This window comes from Fomitiporia mediterranea (assembly GCF_000271605.1).
Source record: "Fomitiporia mediterranea MF3/22 unplaced genomic scaffold FOMMEscaffold_9, whole genome shotgun sequence".
NCBI lineage: Eukaryota > Fungi > Basidiomycota > Agaricomycetes > Hymenochaetales > Hymenochaetaceae > Fomitiporia > Fomitiporia mediterranea.
Genome location: NW_006760394.1, coordinates 159,176 through 177,760, shown reverse-complemented (window position 1 = coordinate 177,760; position 18,585 = coordinate 159,176). Strand labels below are relative to the sequence as shown.

The 18,585-nt window shown below is 43.2% G+C and overlaps 6 protein-coding genes across 6 annotated transcripts; 4 read left to right on the top strand and 2 right to left on the bottom strand.

Annotated features, from left to right (window-relative positions):
• Positions 1 to 59: 59 nt before the first annotated feature.
• On the top strand, positions 60 to 1,925 carry FOMMEDRAFT_22174 (Zinc/iron permease). Its single transcript, XM_007269024.1, has 9 exons — positions 60 to 135; positions 197 to 283; positions 344 to 449; positions 518 to 552; positions 617 to 1,113; positions 1,181 to 1,256; positions 1,323 to 1,725; positions 1,753 to 1,755; positions 1,876 to 1,925. The coding sequence occupies exons 1-9, from the start codon at positions 81 to 83 to the stop codon at positions 1,883 to 1,885; spliced, it is 1,272 nt and encodes a 423-aa protein (XP_007269086.1). The 5' UTR covers positions 60 to 80; the 3' UTR covers positions 1,886 to 1,925.
• Positions 1,926 to 2,052: 127 nt separating this feature from the next.
• FOMMEDRAFT_30395 (uncharacterized protein) lies at positions 2,053 to 3,397 on the bottom strand (the record flags this gene model as incomplete). Its single annotated transcript, XM_007269023.1, has 7 exons — positions 2,053 to 2,148; positions 2,417 to 2,505; positions 2,576 to 2,650; positions 2,722 to 2,745; positions 2,809 to 2,949; positions 3,041 to 3,079; positions 3,145 to 3,397. 7 exons carry the CDS (start codon positions 3,395 to 3,397, stop codon positions 2,053 to 2,055), a joined length of 717 nt encoding a protein of 238 aa, XP_007269085.1.
• A 712-nt stretch (positions 3,398 to 4,109) lies between these two features.
• FOMMEDRAFT_111866 (GTPase) lies at positions 4,110 to 5,989 on the top strand (the record flags this gene model as incomplete). Its single annotated transcript, XM_007269022.1, has 3 exons — positions 4,110 to 4,299; positions 4,355 to 4,397; positions 4,449 to 5,989. Coding segments are annotated over 3 exons (1,687 nt in total), but the record flags the coding sequence as incomplete, so codon positions are not given.
• A 137-nt stretch (positions 5,990 to 6,126) lies between these two features.
• On the bottom strand, positions 6,127 to 8,024 carry FOMMEDRAFT_158982 (uncharacterized protein; the record flags this gene model as incomplete). Its single annotated transcript, XM_007269021.1, has 4 exons — positions 6,127 to 7,054; positions 7,116 to 7,467; positions 7,522 to 7,642; positions 7,728 to 8,024. The coding sequence occupies 4 exons, from the start codon at positions 8,022 to 8,024 to the stop codon at positions 6,127 to 6,129; spliced, it is 1,698 nt and encodes a 565-aa protein (XP_007269083.1).
• Positions 8,025 to 12,136: 4,112 nt separating this feature from the next.
• On the top strand, positions 12,137 to 14,969 carry FOMMEDRAFT_142302 (uncharacterized protein). Its single transcript, XM_007269020.1, has 3 exons — positions 12,137 to 14,056; positions 14,120 to 14,537; positions 14,620 to 14,969. The coding sequence occupies exons 1-3, from the start codon at positions 12,242 to 12,244 to the stop codon at positions 14,745 to 14,747; spliced, it is 2,361 nt and encodes a 786-aa protein (XP_007269082.1). The 5' UTR covers positions 12,137 to 12,241; the 3' UTR covers positions 14,748 to 14,969.
• A 703-nt stretch (positions 14,970 to 15,672) lies between these two features.
• Positions 15,673 to 17,013, top strand: FOMMEDRAFT_91359 (uncharacterized protein; the record flags this gene model as incomplete). The annotated part of the gene is made up of 5 exons (XM_007269019.1): positions 15,673 to 15,789; positions 15,837 to 15,934; positions 15,992 to 16,035; positions 16,091 to 16,529; positions 16,590 to 17,013. 5 exons carry the CDS (start codon positions 15,673 to 15,675, stop codon positions 17,011 to 17,013), a joined length of 1,122 nt encoding a protein of 373 aa, XP_007269081.1.
• Positions 17,014 to 18,585: the final 1,572 nt, after the last annotated feature.

Below are 18,585 nucleotides of genomic sequence, written 5' to 3'. Positions count from 1 at the left end.
ATTGTGAAATGCCCCATGTGCTACCGCACCAGTCGAGCCATCACGTGCACTCCATCTCGTTCTCTTCCGCCTCCATCGCCATGCAATGGGACAAGCTGGGTGCGATGCTCGGCGTATTCGCCCTCTCGCTCTTCGGTATGTATATCTACAGAGCACCCTGTGTCTTGTGTAATAGTGCTTATGGAGGGATGTGTAGCTTCGACGTTTCCGACGCTGTCGAAACGACTCTCCTTCATCAAGGTGCCGCATGTCTTATTTTTCATTCTTAAGCATTTTGGTACAGGTATGTTGCATCGTTTGTTTATGGCTAATCTATGCGAAATCTAGACAATGAGTTTTCTAGGCGTCATTCTTTCGACTGCCTTCGTACATCTGTTACAAGATGCGTTCAGCGTTCTCCTTGGCCTACCTGACACCGCCCCTATCAAACATTGGGTCGGGTTAATCGTGTACGTCGCAGTACATCCTACAGCTACCTCAAAAATATCTCTGACATCGCTGTTGCGATCTTGAACAGTCTTTCTGCGTTGCTTGCCATCTTCCTCGTAGAATGTCAGTCGTCTTTCCACATTTAATTGGGAAGCGAATAAGGGCTCCCTAATGCTATTTAATCCAGACGTATCTATGGCTTATGTCGAAAGACTTGAAGAGAAATCTCACGATGCCCATGAAGAGCATCGTGATCGTCACGTTCACCACCATCACGATCATTACACTTCAGACTCTGAGGAAAGCGATGTAACACCAAAGCCTAACGGTGTCGCAGTCCTACTACCATTACCTGAAACACCTGTCAATAATAAAGATACGAGTCCTCGCAAAACTCAAATAGAGCCAGTTACGGAACGATCGAGCCTTCTGCGCTCTACTTCCACACCAGCCACGAGACCTAATCGAACACAAAGGGTGATGAATCAATTCGAGTTCTTGAGACGGAAGTTGCACCATCATGAAGAGGAGCCGTTCACGAGTAATAGAAGATGCGAATCGAGTACTGCTTCTGGATTGTGGGAGGAAGTTGAGAACGGGCATGCGCACCATAACGAACATGTGCACCATTATGAACATGACGACTCAAGTGTCAACCGAAAGCATGCGATTGTAAACACATTGGTGGGACTTATGCATCTAAATCCGTCAAATGTAATGGTTGACTAACGCACGATCCTGTTGCAATCAGGTACTCCAAGCAGGTATCATGATACATTCGCTCGTCATTGGACTCACTCTATCCATCAAGTCAGGGCCTGAGTTCAGTACGTCCTTTGTTCTTTACTAGCTCTCTGCATGTCTTGATAATTTATGTTCATATTTCCGAATAGCTTCTCTCGTCATCGCAATCCTCTTTCACCAACTCTTCGAAGGCCTTTCACTCGGCGTTCGACTCGCGACCCTTGGCTCAACTCCTGCCAGAACCAATGGAACCAACTCACTCTCCATTCCCATTACGCTCGCAACCATTTTCGCTCTATCCGTTCCCATGGGATGTCTTATAGGCCGTCTCGCACTTGGCCCTAGCACAGGTCCTCATTCTCCGCATTCTAGTCTACCGCTAGCACAGGGAATCACGTCAGCGCTATCGGCAGGGACGTTGATTTATGCAAGTGGCGTGGAGTTGCTTGCTGGTGATTTCCTTCATTCGTCCTTGAGGGAATCGAGCGTTTGGAAGCAAGCGCTTGCGTTAGTAAGTTTGGCGTTTGGCGTTGCTGGGATGGCTGCCCTTGCGTGAGTTCTTCACCAAATATGTTGTATTGCAAGAAGTTTCGCTGACGCAAATTATTTGATGATTCATAAATTGTAATTATATACTTTCAGCGCGTAAGTTTTCTCCGCAGCTTTTGTAAGATACAGGTATTAACTTCACCTCGTTTTCAGGTTCGATTAACCATCCTTGACATGGTCAAAGAAAATACTTAGTCCACCCGATCCCCTGTCCTGTTTTCTTTGTTCTGATTTTCTCTCGCTTCCGCAATGCTCTCTAATGTACAGCACTCAGATCTTGGATTGCTTCTGCCGGATTATTGTGTAGCATAACTTAGATCCGTATACATACTACAGTATCTCGTTTTGTACAAAATTGAGGTCCTTACTGTATTCTCTCTGGTTTGTACGGTGCTTCCTCTTTAGTCCGCGCAGGTCCTCCGTTTCCTGATAAGCATAAGTTAGGATTAAGAAAGTAAAAAAGTGCATACGTCTAGTGAATAGAAGGCTGATCCGATCACGATTCCGGAATGTAACATGTTAACAGATCATACCATTTTCACCATCAGAAGGACGTAGACATACGGTCATCTTTTGTTCTAGAATAACAATGCTCGTGACTAACAAAACGCACATGCTTGCTCTCCTCATTAGCCTGTTCTAGTAGCTCCCTTTTTTTTCTATCCTTTGTAAACTCAAATTCTTTCTTACATACCCTTCCGAGTTGTTCTGCAGCATCTCTCCAGCAGCCTGGTTCCCAAAATGTCGCTTCAGACTCAAATTTGTATCCATCCGGGCCTTTGACTGATAAAGATGCAAGAGAAAATTTGAGATCAGTCATCTGGGATTTAATTGGGCTAAATAGGTAGCTTACTTGTGTATTGAAAATCGTAGGGTAATTTGTGCGTGTAAGCAAAGCACTCCACTTCATAACCTTCTTTCTTCGCAACTATAAAGAATTAAAAAATTGACAGCTGTATCCAATAGCTGTATCTTATCGGATTGCTGAGATTGGCTTACAGACCACGAGCTCGACAACTTCGTCTGGGGAATGCCAAGTCACCACATGGACGAAAGTAACCAAGGAGGACTACCACAAAGCGGTACACGTCAGGGGTGCTTCTTTCGGTTGTGTAAGTGCCTTCATCTTTTCGAGAGCCTCCCCGAAGAAAAAGTCGATAAATGGTTCGAGACAGCTTTCCCATACATAGAGTTTCATTTTTTTGGGTTCTTCGGTGTCTTCATACACTACGTGATGTTATCAGAATCGATGGAATACTAGCAAAACCGACGATACAGATACCTATGATAACACAGTCCTCTTCAGTGCCTTCCTCACCTATCCTCCATTTGATATGAGGCACGTTCTTTTTCATCCCTGGGAAAAAGTAGAGTGTTACAGCTGCACATTAAGCAAGAGTGGTTGTGAAATATGCTGCGCACATGTTGCAAATTCTCTCTCGTTCGTGCCTGCTCCCTTACGAATCACAAGACTCGTCTCCTTTTCAGGATCTCCGTCCAGGAGAACATATGAGGTTTTCGACGGTGTCGAGGGCCTTGTGGATGAAGTGTTAAGTTCAACCTTTGATTTTAATCCGAAAAGTCTCCCCAGAAACTTTGCAGCCTTCAAGATAAGACCCATTATAGCCTTGACAAAGTAAGTGATAAATGAGAGATTCTCCGCAGCAGCAATCATAACAGGGTAGGAACGCTGGGGATGTGTAGTAGACACCCAGCTCCCCTGGGGCCTGATTCACTTATCGATTTAATCATCTAGAATCCTGTGCTCAGGCAAGTATTCAAAATGAATAAGAGCGGAGAGTCGGACAGCTCGGCCAGCATGGCCCACTTAAGACGAGTAATGGCATACTCGTGGGCAACTTCAACGTGCCCACGTAGTCGTATTATTATTTGAATTTAGGCCCTAGAGTACCCTCATGATCGAGCCTTGGTCCAGCATGCGTTCGAAGTGTTGTTTAGTGTGCAGGTGTTCAGAAATGCAAAGACAAGGTAAATTTGAGCGCCAGCACTCCGCAACTCGCTGTTCTTGTCTTTTCATCCTCTATTGGGACTGAACAGGATTGGCGATAGCATGTCAGGGTTTCTATTGTTGGATGGCTCAGTAAAACAGTCCGAAGTAGATGAAGTAATGACGGGTAAGCCTTGAGGCACGGCGATGGTATGTGTCTGCTTGTCGTTGCAAGGTGGTTCAAGGACGCCGTAACTCGAAACTGATAGGCATCTCACTTCGGCCGGTATTGTGAGAAATATGGAGGCTGGTCCATAGCAAAGATCTTTCTGGGTGAAGGAAGGACTCGCGAGGACAGGTTTAATCTTGAGAAAAGTCCATTCCCGTCACGTGGACGCGTCTGTGGGCATTGCGCTGTTTTACAGGAACGTCCATCTCGAATGCTGCGAAATGCATCCTTATTTGTGAAAATCCAACTTTCGTCTTGCTGTAGACTTATACCTGGCAGATATGCGATAATACGTTCCTCAAGTTCCGCCTCTGCCACGCAAAGCGACGAACACTTGAAGCTTGAGTTTCAGGAAGCATATCGACGCCAGAGGAAAACAGAATGGAAAAGGAGACAGAGAGTGAGTTCATTGGCATCTATCATTGTATTATATCGTTAAAACTCTACATTGGCAGGGCCAAACATTCCTAGACAATCTCATCGTCACTATTCGTGGAGGCAAGTCCCGCAATCGTTATGTCTTCTCCCCGTAGCTCATGACTACCTAAGGTAAAGGTGGTGACGGCTGCGTCGCTTTCCACCGCGAAAAATATGTACCACATGGCCCTCCATCTGGCGGAAATGGAGGGAGAGGAGGCGATGTTTACATTCTTCCGACTCCTGGTCTGACAACTCTCTCGTCCATCCCGAAGAGAATCCGAGGAGCGCCAGGAGGAAATGGAAAGGGTACATGGATGAATGGGAGAAACGGTGAACCTATGATGATTCGCGTTCCTGTTGGAACCGTGGTACAGGAACTCGCAGGCGAAGATTCTCGTCGGGCGCAGGACGAATGGGAAGCCGAAGAAGAGGGTTTGCAAAACCTCTCTCCGGCCGATAAGATCGCAAAGATACGGGCCAAACGATGGGTACATTATCCAGGCGCTGAAGATCATAATGTCGAGCGAGACGCCTTTCATGCTGCAGAGCGAGAACTGTATCGACAAGAACGTGATCGACGAATACTGCGGCGACAGCAGCAGACATCCCCACTTTACCTTGATTTGGACGCACCTGTTACATCTTCGTCGAAATCAGTTTCATCTGGTTTGGAAATCGGCCATCAGCCAATAGAAGGCTTAGGCTATCTTATTGCATCTGGCGGTGAAGGTGGTCTAGGCAACCCTGCGTTCCTGACTACCGAGAACCGTTCTCCTAAATTCGCCACACGTGGGACTGAAGGTCAACGAATTACGCTCTCTCTCGAGCTCAAGATTGTTGCAGACATTGGTCTGGTCGGTTATCCAAATGCCGGGAAAAGTACATTGTTACGCGCTCTGACCGGTGGACGTGCAAAAACGGAAGTCGCAGGCTATGCGTTCACAACTCTTAATCCTTCCGTTGCGGTGGTACGCATTGATGCAGAGGGAAACATCCTTGGCGCGGAGAATAAGGATTTGGTCGTTGATGAGACGAGGTTCGAAGAACAGCGCTTCAAAGAGCAAATGGAACGCGGTGAACTCGCCAACGTCGTCACACGAAATCAATTACGGTCTGATCCCGTCGACATAAATGAAGACTTCCGCTTCACCGTTGCGGATAATCCAGGCCTCATCTCACATGCATCTGAAAACGTTGGTTTGGGGCACTCGTTTCTTCGATCTATTGAGCGTTCCCTTGCCCTTGTCTATGTCGTCGACTTCTCCGGTCCGAGTCCAGAACGAGAACTTCTAGTCCTACGCGATGAACTGGAGACGTACCTACCAGGTCTAAGTGCAAAAGCACGTCTTGTCATTGCCAACAAAGCTGACCTGTTAGGTTCTGGGGATAGCTCGAGTGTAGCGGAGGCGAAGGGAAAATTCAAGAGGCTCGAGGCCTTCGTTAATTCGGAGATGTGTCTTCGACCAGGGAATGGACAGCAGATACGCGGGTTAGACGTAGTTCCGATTTCTGCTAAGTATAGTCAGAATTTGCGAAGAGTATTGCTTCTGCTACGGAAGTACGTTGAAGAAGCGAAGCAGTGACATCTGTTATAACCTGTAAGGGGACATTTATGCGCATCAATTCAGTCATGTGTTAGTGGAATTGTGTGGGGCAATTTGAGATTTCAGATCAGACAAAAAAATAAACATTCGATATATACAACACGTTGGCTAGTGTGCTAGTGCAATGCAAGATATCACAGACCAGTTTGAACATACAACGCACAATGGACAGGGAAAAAGGAATAAGAAAGAAAACAATCAGCCTACATTATCAAACGATACACATTCCGTATCTTCCTGTCGTTCTCTATTAGTGTTTCTACCTTCTTTCCGCCATCTAAATCCGATACAATGACGACGTCAAGACTCTTGACTTCAGGACAATCGAACCACTCAAACGCCTTAGAGTCGAAGTTGTAAGAGGACCTTTGGCAGGTGGCTTGGATAACCACCATATTGCCATCTTGCGGATTAAAAATCCAAGCATCAAATGCGGGATTAGTGATTTGCTTTGAAACATACATTGCACCCTCCACTGTCATTGCATCCTTAGGGTTGAAGTCGACACGAGCTACTTCTGCGATTTTTTTTTGTCCCAGAGAAAGGTGCTCGCCCTCCTTTATCGTCACTGGCCTGCCCCCGTACCCAATAAGCATCGTATACGATACTGAAGCTGGATTGTGTCCCCAAGCAACCTTTGTCGGTTGTCCTCGGCCTCCCTTTTTATCCTTCTCCATGGCCTGCACGTTCCAGGCTCCACCCTTCTGAAAACTAGTCATCGCAATTACCTCTAATAGGTACCCAGCAGCTGCTCTGGCTTTGGGACTCCCCAAGAAGAATCGGTAGAGTTGCTGGGCCTTTTGTTCTTCCACATCTAGGAAAGTTTCTATTACCATTGCTGCAACTGATTTAGTTGCAAACTCGACATAGAAATCAGAAGGATCATCGCTACAAGGCTTTGCAATGAGTGTATTGTGAGAGAATTTGGTATCAAAACTGCCACCGCCCATGCTTCTAATCACATTGCGCAGGCTGTCCCAAGGAACATTCAAGATGTTCTGTACAATTTCTCTTTTGTGTTCTTCTGGGCTGGTGGCATTTGCGAATGCTGCACGTGCACTAGGACCCCATACGCGGAAGAAGTGCTGCAATTGGAGTTCCGTTGCAGTATTTTCAAGTTGAAAATATCGCCTATTGGAATTATTTATTGTTATACGATTCGCTTTCACGTTGATGAAGAATAGCGGCCTACGCTGCAATATATTCCCAAAACTCGAACGGGTACATCCATAGAGTCCAAAGCAAGTCGTATTTGCTCGTGAATTCGAATCGTTCTTGTCGTGGTGATGCCGCCACAATCAGTTTCCGAGAGTATGTATCACAAGCACGGAGGAACTCAAAAGGCGGGCTAGTAATACCCTCGTTGCTATCCACCAGGAACCAGGTATGTTCTGGTAAGAATAAAAGCTCTGCTTCCATCTCCTTACAGACAAACACTCCAGCTGCTTCAAATATTGTGAACTCGCCCTTTACAAACTGCAGGACAGTCGTTTGTCGTGCAAGGAGGCGTAGTGCAAGTACATACAAAAGAAATAATGTTTTCCCTGAAATACCAATGAGTGCAGTTCGGCAAAACAACAGAAAGTTACTTCTCTTACCAATGCCAGGCGTTCCAGTGACAACAAGTCCAAAGATTAGATCCTCCTCGACTGATCTAACGTCCAATTCAATGAAAGGATTGTGTGGAGGAAATAAATCCCGGGTCTGCAATCCTTTCGTCTGGTGCATAGCCAGTTTGTGCGCCAAAATCGAGGCCAAAGATATCGAAGATCTTTGACAACATTTTATGATACTCATCCCGCACAAAAATTCCACGACATCCAAAAGGAGTATGCAAGACAAGTGGAACTTCCCCCCCAACGCTCCATCCTAGTACGCAAGCCTTCTCCGGGATTGGTTCACTTGTGCGGTCCTCCTCCCGTGTGTCACGGATAATGTCTACCAGGTCAAATACTGAAACTGCATTTTGCGACGCCCATGTCTCGTCATACAATACAGCCAAAGATCCCTTGTACACGTTGTTCTTCCTTTCGACTTCGTGTGCTTCAACACCATTTTCAGTCAGGATGGACGAAGCGATGTTGTCGAACATAGTGGACATGATGAATAACACTACTAGGGGGCTAGGTATGGTATGGTAAGATGTAGTTGCTTGATCATTACAGTAATAAGTGATTGAAGTACAGTGGAGAAAGTAAGATAGTCTCAGGATTGTCTCAGATCAGAACATAAAAACTCAGTCACGTGATGAAATAGCTAACAAGACAAGTGTAACCTAACTAGTAACTACCATACCATACCTTCTTATGGCCAATTCTTCAGTCCACTGGGGTTAGAAAGATCTACCTTTCCCAGTCCCCAGATCTACATAGCCAAGCAAACAAAGTATGCCTAAAGACTTTAGACAAAACTACTCATTCCTAATTTTCTAATTGTACAGTTCTACAAGCTTCTTCACCAAGGATTCCCTTGTGGGATCCCACCCCTTCTTGAGTGCCTCAATTCTGCAGGCAGAGAATGTGGGATTTTTCAAATGCTGATACAAAGTGTTGGCACAGGAGAATTCTTCTATCTGATTACAATTTCTAGGACAATAGAGAATTGGTTGAGAGTCCTTTATATGTTAGCCTTTAATGTGCTACAGAAGGGACTTTTTATTGTAGAAAGTGCTGATATAATCACATTTGTTCACTGGGTAAGGACATGGTATCCCTTTGTGCCTTGCAGAGGTTGAAGCCCTTTTGTTGTCTCTCTGTTGAGTCTAGTACAGACTTGTAAGAGACTCTTACTACCCCTCTAGAGTCATACTACTCAGGCCTGTAAGGGAATTATTAACCTGAGGCAGGTTTCCTAGAGTTGTAGCTTCAAGCAGAGAAGGTCCTGAAGGCAAGGTGACTGGATTACTAAACATATCCATAAATGTGAAAGACATTCTATTGTTTTTGAGTAAAAGCTCTTTAAGATTTTAATTAGTAATTACTACTAGAAATGAAAAGAGTGTGTCTCCTTACATTAGAGGTTGTATTATGTCCAGTATTAATATGTGGTTGGTTCTAATAATTGGGTACAACTGTTGGCCTAGCAGTCATATCTAAGACTGTATTGTAAGACAAGCCTACATAGTACTCTTACTAAATAATAGAGGTACTACTCAAGCTTAGTCTAGAATAATTAATCTGGGTAGAGCTGCTCAGAGCTGTAGCTCCTAAGAAAGCAGGTGCAGATAGAAGTGTTATAGGATTACTAAACATATTTATAAATGTAAAAGACATTCAATTGTTTTTAAGTAAAAGTTCCTTAAAATTATAATTAGTTGTTACTACTAGAAATGAAAAGAGTGTATCTCCTTATATTAGAGGTTGTATTATGTCTAGTATTAATATGTGGTTGGCTCTAAGAATTAGGTACAGCTGATAGCTCAGTAGTCATATCTAAGACTGTATTGTAAGAAGAACCTATGTAATACTCTTACTAAACAATAGAGACTCTACTCAGACTTAATCTAGAATAATTAATCTAGGTAGAGCTTTCTAGAGCTGTAGCTTTCAAGAAAGCAGGTGTAGATAGAAGTGTTATAGGATTACTGAACATTTTCATAAATGTAAAAGACATTTGATCAGACCTAGTAAAAGTTCCCTTAAGGAAATAGTTAGTAATTACTACTAGACACAAGAAAAGAGTATAGTCCCTTACATTAGTACTAGTATTAGTATTAACTGTAGTACTATTATGTTTAGTACTTGTATACAATTGGTTCTAAGTATCAGATACAGTCAAGGGGCTAGGGGTTATCTCTAAGGCTACATTATAAGAAGATCCTATTTAGTACTCTTACTAAACAGAAGAAGCTCTGCTTAAATTCTGTTAAGAAATATTAGCCTGTCTAAGAGTGTCTAAAGTTGTAGCTTCTAGGTGAGTAGGTGTAGATAGTAATGTGACAGGATTACTAAACATATTTATAAGTATAAAGGTTATTACATTGTTTTTAGACAAAGGTTCCTTAAGATTGTAGTTAGTACAAGCTATAAGAAACAAATTACTGTGTCCCCTTACATACTAGTTGTGTAATAGTACATTATTTCCAGTACTAGTGTACAACTGTTTAGTAGTAATTAGATTGAAGGACTTATTGTGAGAGGGTCCAACAGGAGACACTTACTAAAAATTGTTATATATTGTGTTAGAACCTAGGAGGACACTATTAGCCTGCTCAAAGTTTCCTACAGTAGTAGCTCTAGATAGAGTAAGTATGAATGATAACAATACAGGATTAATTAAAGAATCTATATATGTAGGGTTCACTTTATTCATTTTATTAAAAGTTTCCTTAAGATAGTAGTTAGTAGCTAGTTACTACAAAAAGAGTGTATTCTCTTACAAAGCTGGTGAAGAATGATAGATTGTCCTTAACATATAGATATAACTAGTTTGTATTATTAAATACAGTCAACTTGTTAGTCATACTTATACTAAAGGTCTCATTTTGAGCTAGTGTGTAAGACAACTCTTAAGAAGTCAGTTCTGAGAAGTTAGACATTCCTTTAACAGAGTCTGTACTAAGATGAGCATATCTATTGTACTGGTTCAGTTTGTCAAGTACAGTTGACTCATTAGTAGTACCTGTATTAAAGGACTCAGGTGTAGAAGTTGACTCTTGAGAAACTGATTCTAGAGAGCTAAACACTCTTATAGTAGGGTCTAAGACTGTAACAAGATCTACATATGGATTAAAACTGTATTCTATAAGAATTGTATTCAATTTCTTGTTATTAAGGATTATTATAAGGGTTTCTTTGAATTCAGGTAGTAGAATGTTTGTTTCTACTATAAGGTCTAAGCTAGGATCCATTTCTAGATTTAACATGTTAGGCTTTTAAATGTGTAGGAGTCCTTAAGACTTGAGATACTAGGGAGATTTAAGAAGAAGTAAATGTAGACTAGTGTTCTGAGCTCTGTTAGTGTCAAAACTATCTTTATAAATATTCTACAAAAGCTAAAGTATAGTATTAGTTAAAGAAAGAGTAGTATACTATGTATTGTCAAACATTATATCTTATTCACCCAAATTCAAATGTCACATAGTATCTCTTTCAAACAGACATGACTGTATTAGGAATTTGGGATAGTGGTCTAGGATGTGGTTAAGGAGTATGAGAAACTAACATAAATCTTGTGTTTGTATAGTAAGATTAATAAGAATCTAGAGTAGCTACTTAGAAATAGGGATTAACATTAAACAATACATAGTATGTTGATCTAAAGCACCAAAACATATTGTGTCAGAGACTACAGGTGGTACTAGCACTTTAGCATTTGTTTGTACTATAGATTGTGTTAACTAGTAAGTATAGTATACAGAATTTTGCTTCTAGTAGTAAGACTGACAGTAGATGCTTGAGTTTGCCTAGTAGTATGAGTGTATACCTTTAAATTACATTATATATTGTCCCCTTATAGTAACAATGCATGGTTTTTGGTCACAGAGCAGAAGTTAGGCCTTATTAACATATTATGTGTATGAGTTAGTAAATGACTCTGACAGTAAGTAAGTCAACAGTAAATACTATTAAGAGGAATTACACACTGTTGTAGTCAGTTGAGTGTATTTTGTGTATGGTAAACTAGGAATCATCAGGGCTTGCAACCTGTGATGACAGCTATTTTAGGACTGAAAATTCAGTATGTACTTTATATAGAAATGACACAACAACCATACAATACCTATATTGTCAAGAGTATGAGACCTGTTTATGTTGAATCAAGTACAAGCAACAGCTTGAAGCACCATCCTGTCATCCATATTACAATAAGTAACATATTCTATTCCAGTGTAAGTCCCCTAGACAGTAATCACTATGAACTGCCTTATTAAGCCAAAGTTTGCACAAAGCAGACGCCAAATACTTAGGTAATCAAGGGCAAAGTCCACATAGTGACCATTGTAAGCAAACGCTGGGATAGACGCACAGTAGAGATATCTATCAATCAGCCAAGAATTCGTCGAGAGTGAGGCAGCATCCACTGTCCGTAACTTTGATAGCAGCTAAGCAAGTTGGACTGCTCGGCCGGACGTCGGAGCCGGGTGAGTTGTCACGGGATTTTTGACTGATTTGGGATGACGTCTAGTCGGGAAGCACCGGAGCGACGCGAGCCAATCCGTTTATTGCTCTTAGCAGGTTCCCCGCAACACCTCGTCCACTCACCTTTCCTCCCGCACTGCGACCGTCGTCGACGGCAGCCACAACGGCGACGAGCTCAACGTCGAGCTCATAGTCGTTCTCGTTTCTTTCTTGATTGTCTATCTCATGCTTGTCAACGATGAGGCCAATACACACTACTAAACGTCTGTACTCTATAGCCGCATCGCCGCCTCTCAAGGCGACCGTGCGGCCTACTCCTACTAGTCCTCGTCCTCGCCGTGCTTCACTCTCGCTCGCATCGGCAGTTGGCTCTCCATCTACGTCTTCAACAGCTTCGACATCATCATCAACTGTTGTAGGAAGCTCTGGCAATCGGTCCCTGTATACAAATGCGACTGGTTCACTGCCCTTTTTTGACTCCGCTTCTCCGCCTCCTCCCCTGCCAACATCTCGCCCAAGCAATCCGCACTCTTTCTTATCGCCTCGACTTCCAGCTGGTGAGGCTCAACCTCAGGCGACGCAGGGCAGTACGCACGGAAATAATCCCTCTGCAAATAGCGCGCAAACGCCGCATTCCCCGCATTTCGCAAATGGTGCGCAATCGACCCAACAAAACTCCCATGGTCAAGGCCACCATGGTCAAACAAGCGGTAGCCAACAGACTGAGGGTAGTAACCAACCGCTTTTCGGCACATCACTCATGCTTTCTCTCGGCGAACCTACACCACCAACCGGTTCAAGTCCTCCTGACTACGGTTTCTTCCTTGGTGGTCCTCGTTCCGGCCTCGCGGCGGACTATTCATGGCATTCACGCGAATCCGTTGCCGATGGTGCCGACAGACAGGTGAAAGAAGATCAAAACATCATAGACGCATCATCGACTGGTCAGAAAATGTACCAACTTGACGTTGGTGCTTACGGCATACCAAAACGCGGCAGGGTGAGCACAAGGGCTAGGCCTTGCTCGTGTACAACCTGCTTAGAAGGAGAGGATGTCTATGCTTCAGGTTCACTTGAAAATGCTGTTCAGGTTGGTGAAGACGCCTACTTCATACGCGAGGATGCTCTTGGTGTAGCAGACGGAGTAGGCGGTTGGAGTTCAAGAGCGTCTTCAAGTCGGACCTCATCATCTATACATTCATGTAGCACTTGCGCTGCTGCTTCAACATCAACGTCAGCATCATCAGTGCGCCATACGCATGCACACAAGCATTATCACAAAGCATCTATTTCCCAGCCTTCCCCATCGGCCCTCTTCGCTCGGCGCCTCATGCATTTCTGCTCTCAAGAAGTTGGGGAAGCAAGAGCATCTGCGACTAATTTTAGCCCCCCCCAGCCGGATTCCATATCACAAAATCCAGATATAGTTACCAAGACAACGAAGCCCTCTTTGAAGGACGGCGGAATTTCTCCACGTGCGACGACTATAAACGGGCGCCGTAAGACTGTTGTACGGGAACACGGAAACGCAAGACCGTTCAATTGGCCTTGGGAGTCCGACAGTAGTACTACTGGCTTGGAGGCTCTTCCAGAGGAGGATCACCCGATCAGACCGTTGGATTCCCGCACCCCCGTTGCCACGGACGCCAAACAGGCGCAAAACCCGCTGGACGGGACCGTTGACCCTGTCGATGTACTTGAGCGAGCATATTCGAAGACGATCAATGCTCACCGTGTACGTCGGCGGGTCCGTGTTGTTAAGACACTAGAGACTCCTCCGCGTTGGTGGTCGTATAGCTTAGGACTTGGTTCTACCGCACCTAAGGCAGTATCCTCTACCTCGGCCGACATTGCATCTGTTTCTGTTGAGAAGTCTGAAGATAGCGAATGGGAATGGCAGGAGATTTGGGAGCCACTCAATTCTGGTTCTTCGACTGCGTTACTTGCTGTACTTTCAGGAGATCGTTTACGTGTTGCTCATTTGGGCGATTGTATTGGTTGGCTTGTTCGTGGTGGAGAGATTGTTTGGCGGAGTGAGGAAATGTGGTGGGATGTAAGCAATTTAATTTTTATTTATTATAATCAGTTATATTAAACTTATGTTCACTTTATTTAGTTTAACTACCCAGTCCAACTCGGCCCAGCATCACCTACTCGACCTTCAGACGCTCGGCGATACGAGCTATCCGTTCAGGCGGATGACATACTCATACTCGCCTCTGATGGGATGAGCGATAATTGTTGGGAAGAAGACGTGTTGGACGAAGTGAGGAGGGCGGTTGAGGCGCATTTGCCTGTTGCGAAGGAGTCGGACAGGAATTGTGATGACACGGGTATTGGGGGGTTGCTCGGAAGGAGGACGTTGGCTGCTATGTTGAGTGAGGCATTGTGTTCGCGTGCGAGGCAGTCGAGTACGCAAATGCACGGCTCGAAGCGAACAGACGTGATGGTCCGCGATCAGGAGGTTGAAGAGTTGCCGTTTGAACGTCGTGCGAGGGAAGAAGGACGTTCGTTCCGGGGTGGGAAGAGCGATGGTGAGCGTTATTCATTCCTCCCTTCTTATCTGTCATTGCGTCCCTTTTTTAAGTGTTGTATTCTTACGTTTTTCTTTGATAGATATTTCTGTACTCGTTGCGATCATCTCACCTGTCCAAAAGTCGAGTACTCAAACTACCTCGGACTCGGAGAATGATGGTGTGGCGCCGGGACGTCAATCGGAGGTGGCTTCTCCTGTTACAGAGTAGGTGAAATGTGTTCAGAGGATTCGAAGTACAGAGCGCTATCGGTCATGTTCGTTTATGGACTGTGTAGAAGCAATTTTTACATATTAAGATGTTGTTCTAACAGTTTTTACTTTTTGTATGGATTTCACACTTTTGCATAAAAAATTAGATTGTAGATATGGGTTGGGGACAGGAGACGCACGTGTATGTTGTGGTTTTCTGTTCGAATGTAGATGATCTTGGATTCGAGATGTGTAGGATATATTTACGTGCATCCATGTATCTCTGTGCATTTACATTTTTTGTCTATGTGAATTAAATTTCATTGTATGATTGCTGGGAGTGTCAACAAACATAGTGCTGACACTGCTGAGCGAGCAAATTTCTTGTATTTTTGTTGTCACAGCGTCACACTGTTGGTCCACCCGTCACTTCATTGAAGTTCAAGTTCTTCTAGACAGCGTTACCCTCTGGACTGTGGGCAGAAGGTAGGCACTTTTCTAATCTAATATTTATAATCTTATGAGCAGAGACACTGTTATACAGATCGACACCTTCCCACAGACAGCACTACAATCATCATAGTGCTTCTAAACTAGCAACAATCAACCCCTTTCTGTTTTGTCCTTTACTCTAACATATGGTGCATTCCAGGCACAACAGCAATCAGACACACAGTTAGACAATGTGTCATGATTCTGCTGGAAAGTGTCAAATCAGAATCATGCTCAGAATAAACTTCAGCATGTGGCACAAGTGTAATCACGTATCATATGATGGTATGTCCATAATATTGACACACAGAACTCATAATTCAGACAGAATAGTGATCCACACTCTACTGTACACACAGTGTTTTACCAATCAACAAGCCCAAAGATAGAACATTCACTCGTATAAATGCACTTGTGCACTTGCCTCAGATCCTTTCATTTTTTGCACTGTGATGCTGTCTGTCAACTGCTCAGCACTTCCAAATCCTGAGACGCCTCTAGCATTCCTCCCTCCAGATCTCGCATCGCAGCTAGAGGTATCGCGCTATATCTACGTGGCAAGTCTTGGTGTATGTATAGTTTAGTCATTTAAGTGCTGTTCCTGACAATCCGACAGGCCTTCATCTGGGATATCCTGTCCAATGTACCGTCCGATTACCAGCTCCTGTTCAAGCACAGGATTGGCATTCCTACTGCTGTCTACTTCTTCTCGAGGTGAGTGTTCTGTTCCGTACAAGTTTGCAAAATTCGAGATTCAGTACTTATCACTAGAATCACTGCATTTGCTTATGTTGTAACGAACACCGTGTTTCAAAGTAAGCTAGTTCAAACTAGCCAACGAACTACAGTAATTAACTCCTTTACCTTTAGTCGGCAGCGTAGGAAATTGCCAGATACTTCAAGTCACTTTAGCTGTTTGCTTCACACTCGCAGTCTCCTCGACGTCCCTGCTCTTCTTCTTCCGTATTCGCGCGATCTTCAATCAAGAGAAGATAGTTGTTGTGCTATTCGGCTTTCTATGGCTTTGCGTGTTCGCAGGCTGTATGACCGTTCCGTTTGCTATAGCGGGCACTCATATTGGTCCGACCGTGTTCTGCATCAACAGTGCTGTAAAACCGTACAGCTCCGCCGGAATAATTATCTCCGCAGTGAACGATACACTCGTTCTTATCGCCATATCTTTGCGCATTCTATACAACAGTGCATCTATTCAAGATAACGTTGGGGCACGCATCAAAGCATTCTGGAACGGAAGATCGCTTCCGAGTCTCTCGAGGAGCATCTTGCAGGGTGGACAGCAATACTATTTGTTAGTCTGACCTACTTTCGCTGGCATAGTAAATATTTATTAGACTAATCTTTATTTCAGGATCACTGTTAGTGGAAATATTCTTACTATGGTAATGATACTTGCACCATCCGTAGCACCGGTTTACCGTGCAATGTTCACTATTCCAAACGTGACGATCGAAAACTGCATGGCATGCAAAGTGTTACGAGACATCAAGTTCGGTGTCATTGAACCTACAGGACAGTCGACGTTCCAGCGCACGACGCTCCGCGATGGGATGCCCAACCCCAACTTCCCTTTTCGGTATGGTCAGGCCTGTGGGCCTAAAGATACGTTCGATACAGCACTCGTTGGAAGCGAGGCAACGTCTACGACAGTTGAGCCGTACCGTGGTGCACAAGTTCCAATGGAACTCAACCTTGTCGGCACTGGTAGTAGCTGCTGCCAGTCTTCCACATATGTACACGGTTCGGACGTGAAAGTTGGTGGTGTTGACGTGTGATGTATATCTGCTATACCTCTGTTGCTGTATTTGGATCCTCTTTACATATGCACTGAAAGATGATTGATTTACAATATTAAAGATGCCTGTATGTATGTATAAGTATTCTCATCAATACTTCAACATACCAACTTTTTCCTTTTGTCCCAAAAGTCCCAATGTGTTCTACCAATGTACAGCTAAATATATGTATTGCCATCACTGTCTATCTCATAATATCAATGAGATATAGTTATTCCTCTTTGACACATAGTTACTTAATAGTTTTGAAAAGTTAAAGTAGTACACATTGAAATACAGTACTGTAATAATATTTGCAAAAGTAGAAATTCTAGGAATAATCAATGGGTGTAAAACCTTGTGAAATTATAGTGTACTGACTACTACTTGCCTTAAGAAATAAACAATAGTTGTAAGATTGTACCTGTTCCTGAAGAGCAGCTTGAGTCTGATAGTACATTAGACAGGCCTGGGAGATCCCAGATGAAGGCCTATCTGACTGTTAAAAGTGTACTTGTAGTAGGTACTAGGTCCAAAACATACATACCTCAAGACTTGTTGCAAATATATAGTGCAAGACCTCTAGCTGTACTGCAAAATGTGGAAGGAAGAATGCCAGAGGACGACTGGTGTTCAGAAGGGCTGAGTAGTTTAAAGACAATACTATTGCATGATAATGAGGGGCACCAGGAGATTAGGGGAGGGAATAGGAGTTTGAGTGGGAATTCATGAGTGTATATGTGTTGCAGGACATGTAATCGCTGTACTCAGTCAAAGATAGAAAAAAACACATTTGGCACAGTAGAGTATCAATACTGTAAACGCTGATCGTTGAATTTACGTATGATATATGATTGTGCTTGTCATGGTACTGCATGTTGATTTCATTCTGATCTATGCCCGTGATCGGAAAATAAAAATATGCCCTGTGATATTTTTGCTTCACTGTAATGTATCAGCTGGCGTCTGTACAGTTTTGTTGATGCATCTTAATCAGATATCTGTTCTTGATCATCACCATTTTCTGTATTGTGTGGGACATTGATATGTATATGTATTAAGATAGACAATGTGGCGTTGCAAGGACAAGAGCCTCTTGCTTAGAGCCGTGCCTCATGTTGAATGTTTATCAAGCCTAGCTGGTAGGGTACATATGTGTTGTGTCAGTGATACTACAAGGTTTTCTTTTTTTCAAATGTTATGGGACGGGACAAACACTAGATATGATTCAGAATATAAAGTTGTACCAACCAGCTAGAAGTATGATGGAAGTGTGTAAAGCATTATCTTCGCAGCGCTTGCGTCAGGGAAAAGTCCATTTTCTTATATAGCTTTATAGTTCTTATATAGTAGAATACACATTATTTATAAATTATATAGTAACTGTAAGAATTTTAATAAGGTTATAAAGTAAAGATAATTCTTATACATCTTATAAAGGTTCTAAAAGTATTATTAATGAATATAATACAGTATATGTATTATAATAGCTTTAAATATTGAGTAAATATATTTTAACAAAAATATATTAAGAGTAAATACTTTATTATAGTATTTTACTTGAAGAAAAAG

Excerpts from the sequence above, each read along its gene's own strand:
- FOMMEDRAFT_22174 (XM_007269024.1), top strand. The coding sequence starts at position 81 with ATGCAATGGGACAAGCTGGGTGCGATGCTCGGCGTATTCGCCCTCTCG. Across the intron at positions 136-196 it reads ATTCGCCCTCTCGCTCTTCG|CTTCGACGTTTCCGACGCTG; the intron begins GTATGTATATCT and ends AGGGATGTGTAG. Across the intron at positions 1,257-1,322 it reads CAAGTCAGGGCCTGAGTTCA|CTTCTCTCGTCATCGCAATC; the intron begins GTACGTCCTTTG and ends ATTTCCGAATAG.
- FOMMEDRAFT_142302 (XM_007269020.1), top strand. The coding sequence starts at position 12,242 with ATGAGGCCAATACACACTACTAAACGTCTGTACTCTATAGCCGCATCG. Across the intron at positions 14,057-14,119 it reads GTGAGGAAATGTGGTGGGAT|TTTAACTACCCAGTCCAACT; the intron begins GTAAGCAATTTA and ends CACTTTATTTAG. Across the intron at positions 14,538-14,619 it reads CCGGGGTGGGAAGAGCGATG|ATATTTCTGTACTCGTTGCG; the intron begins GTGAGCGTTATT and ends TTTCTTTGATAG.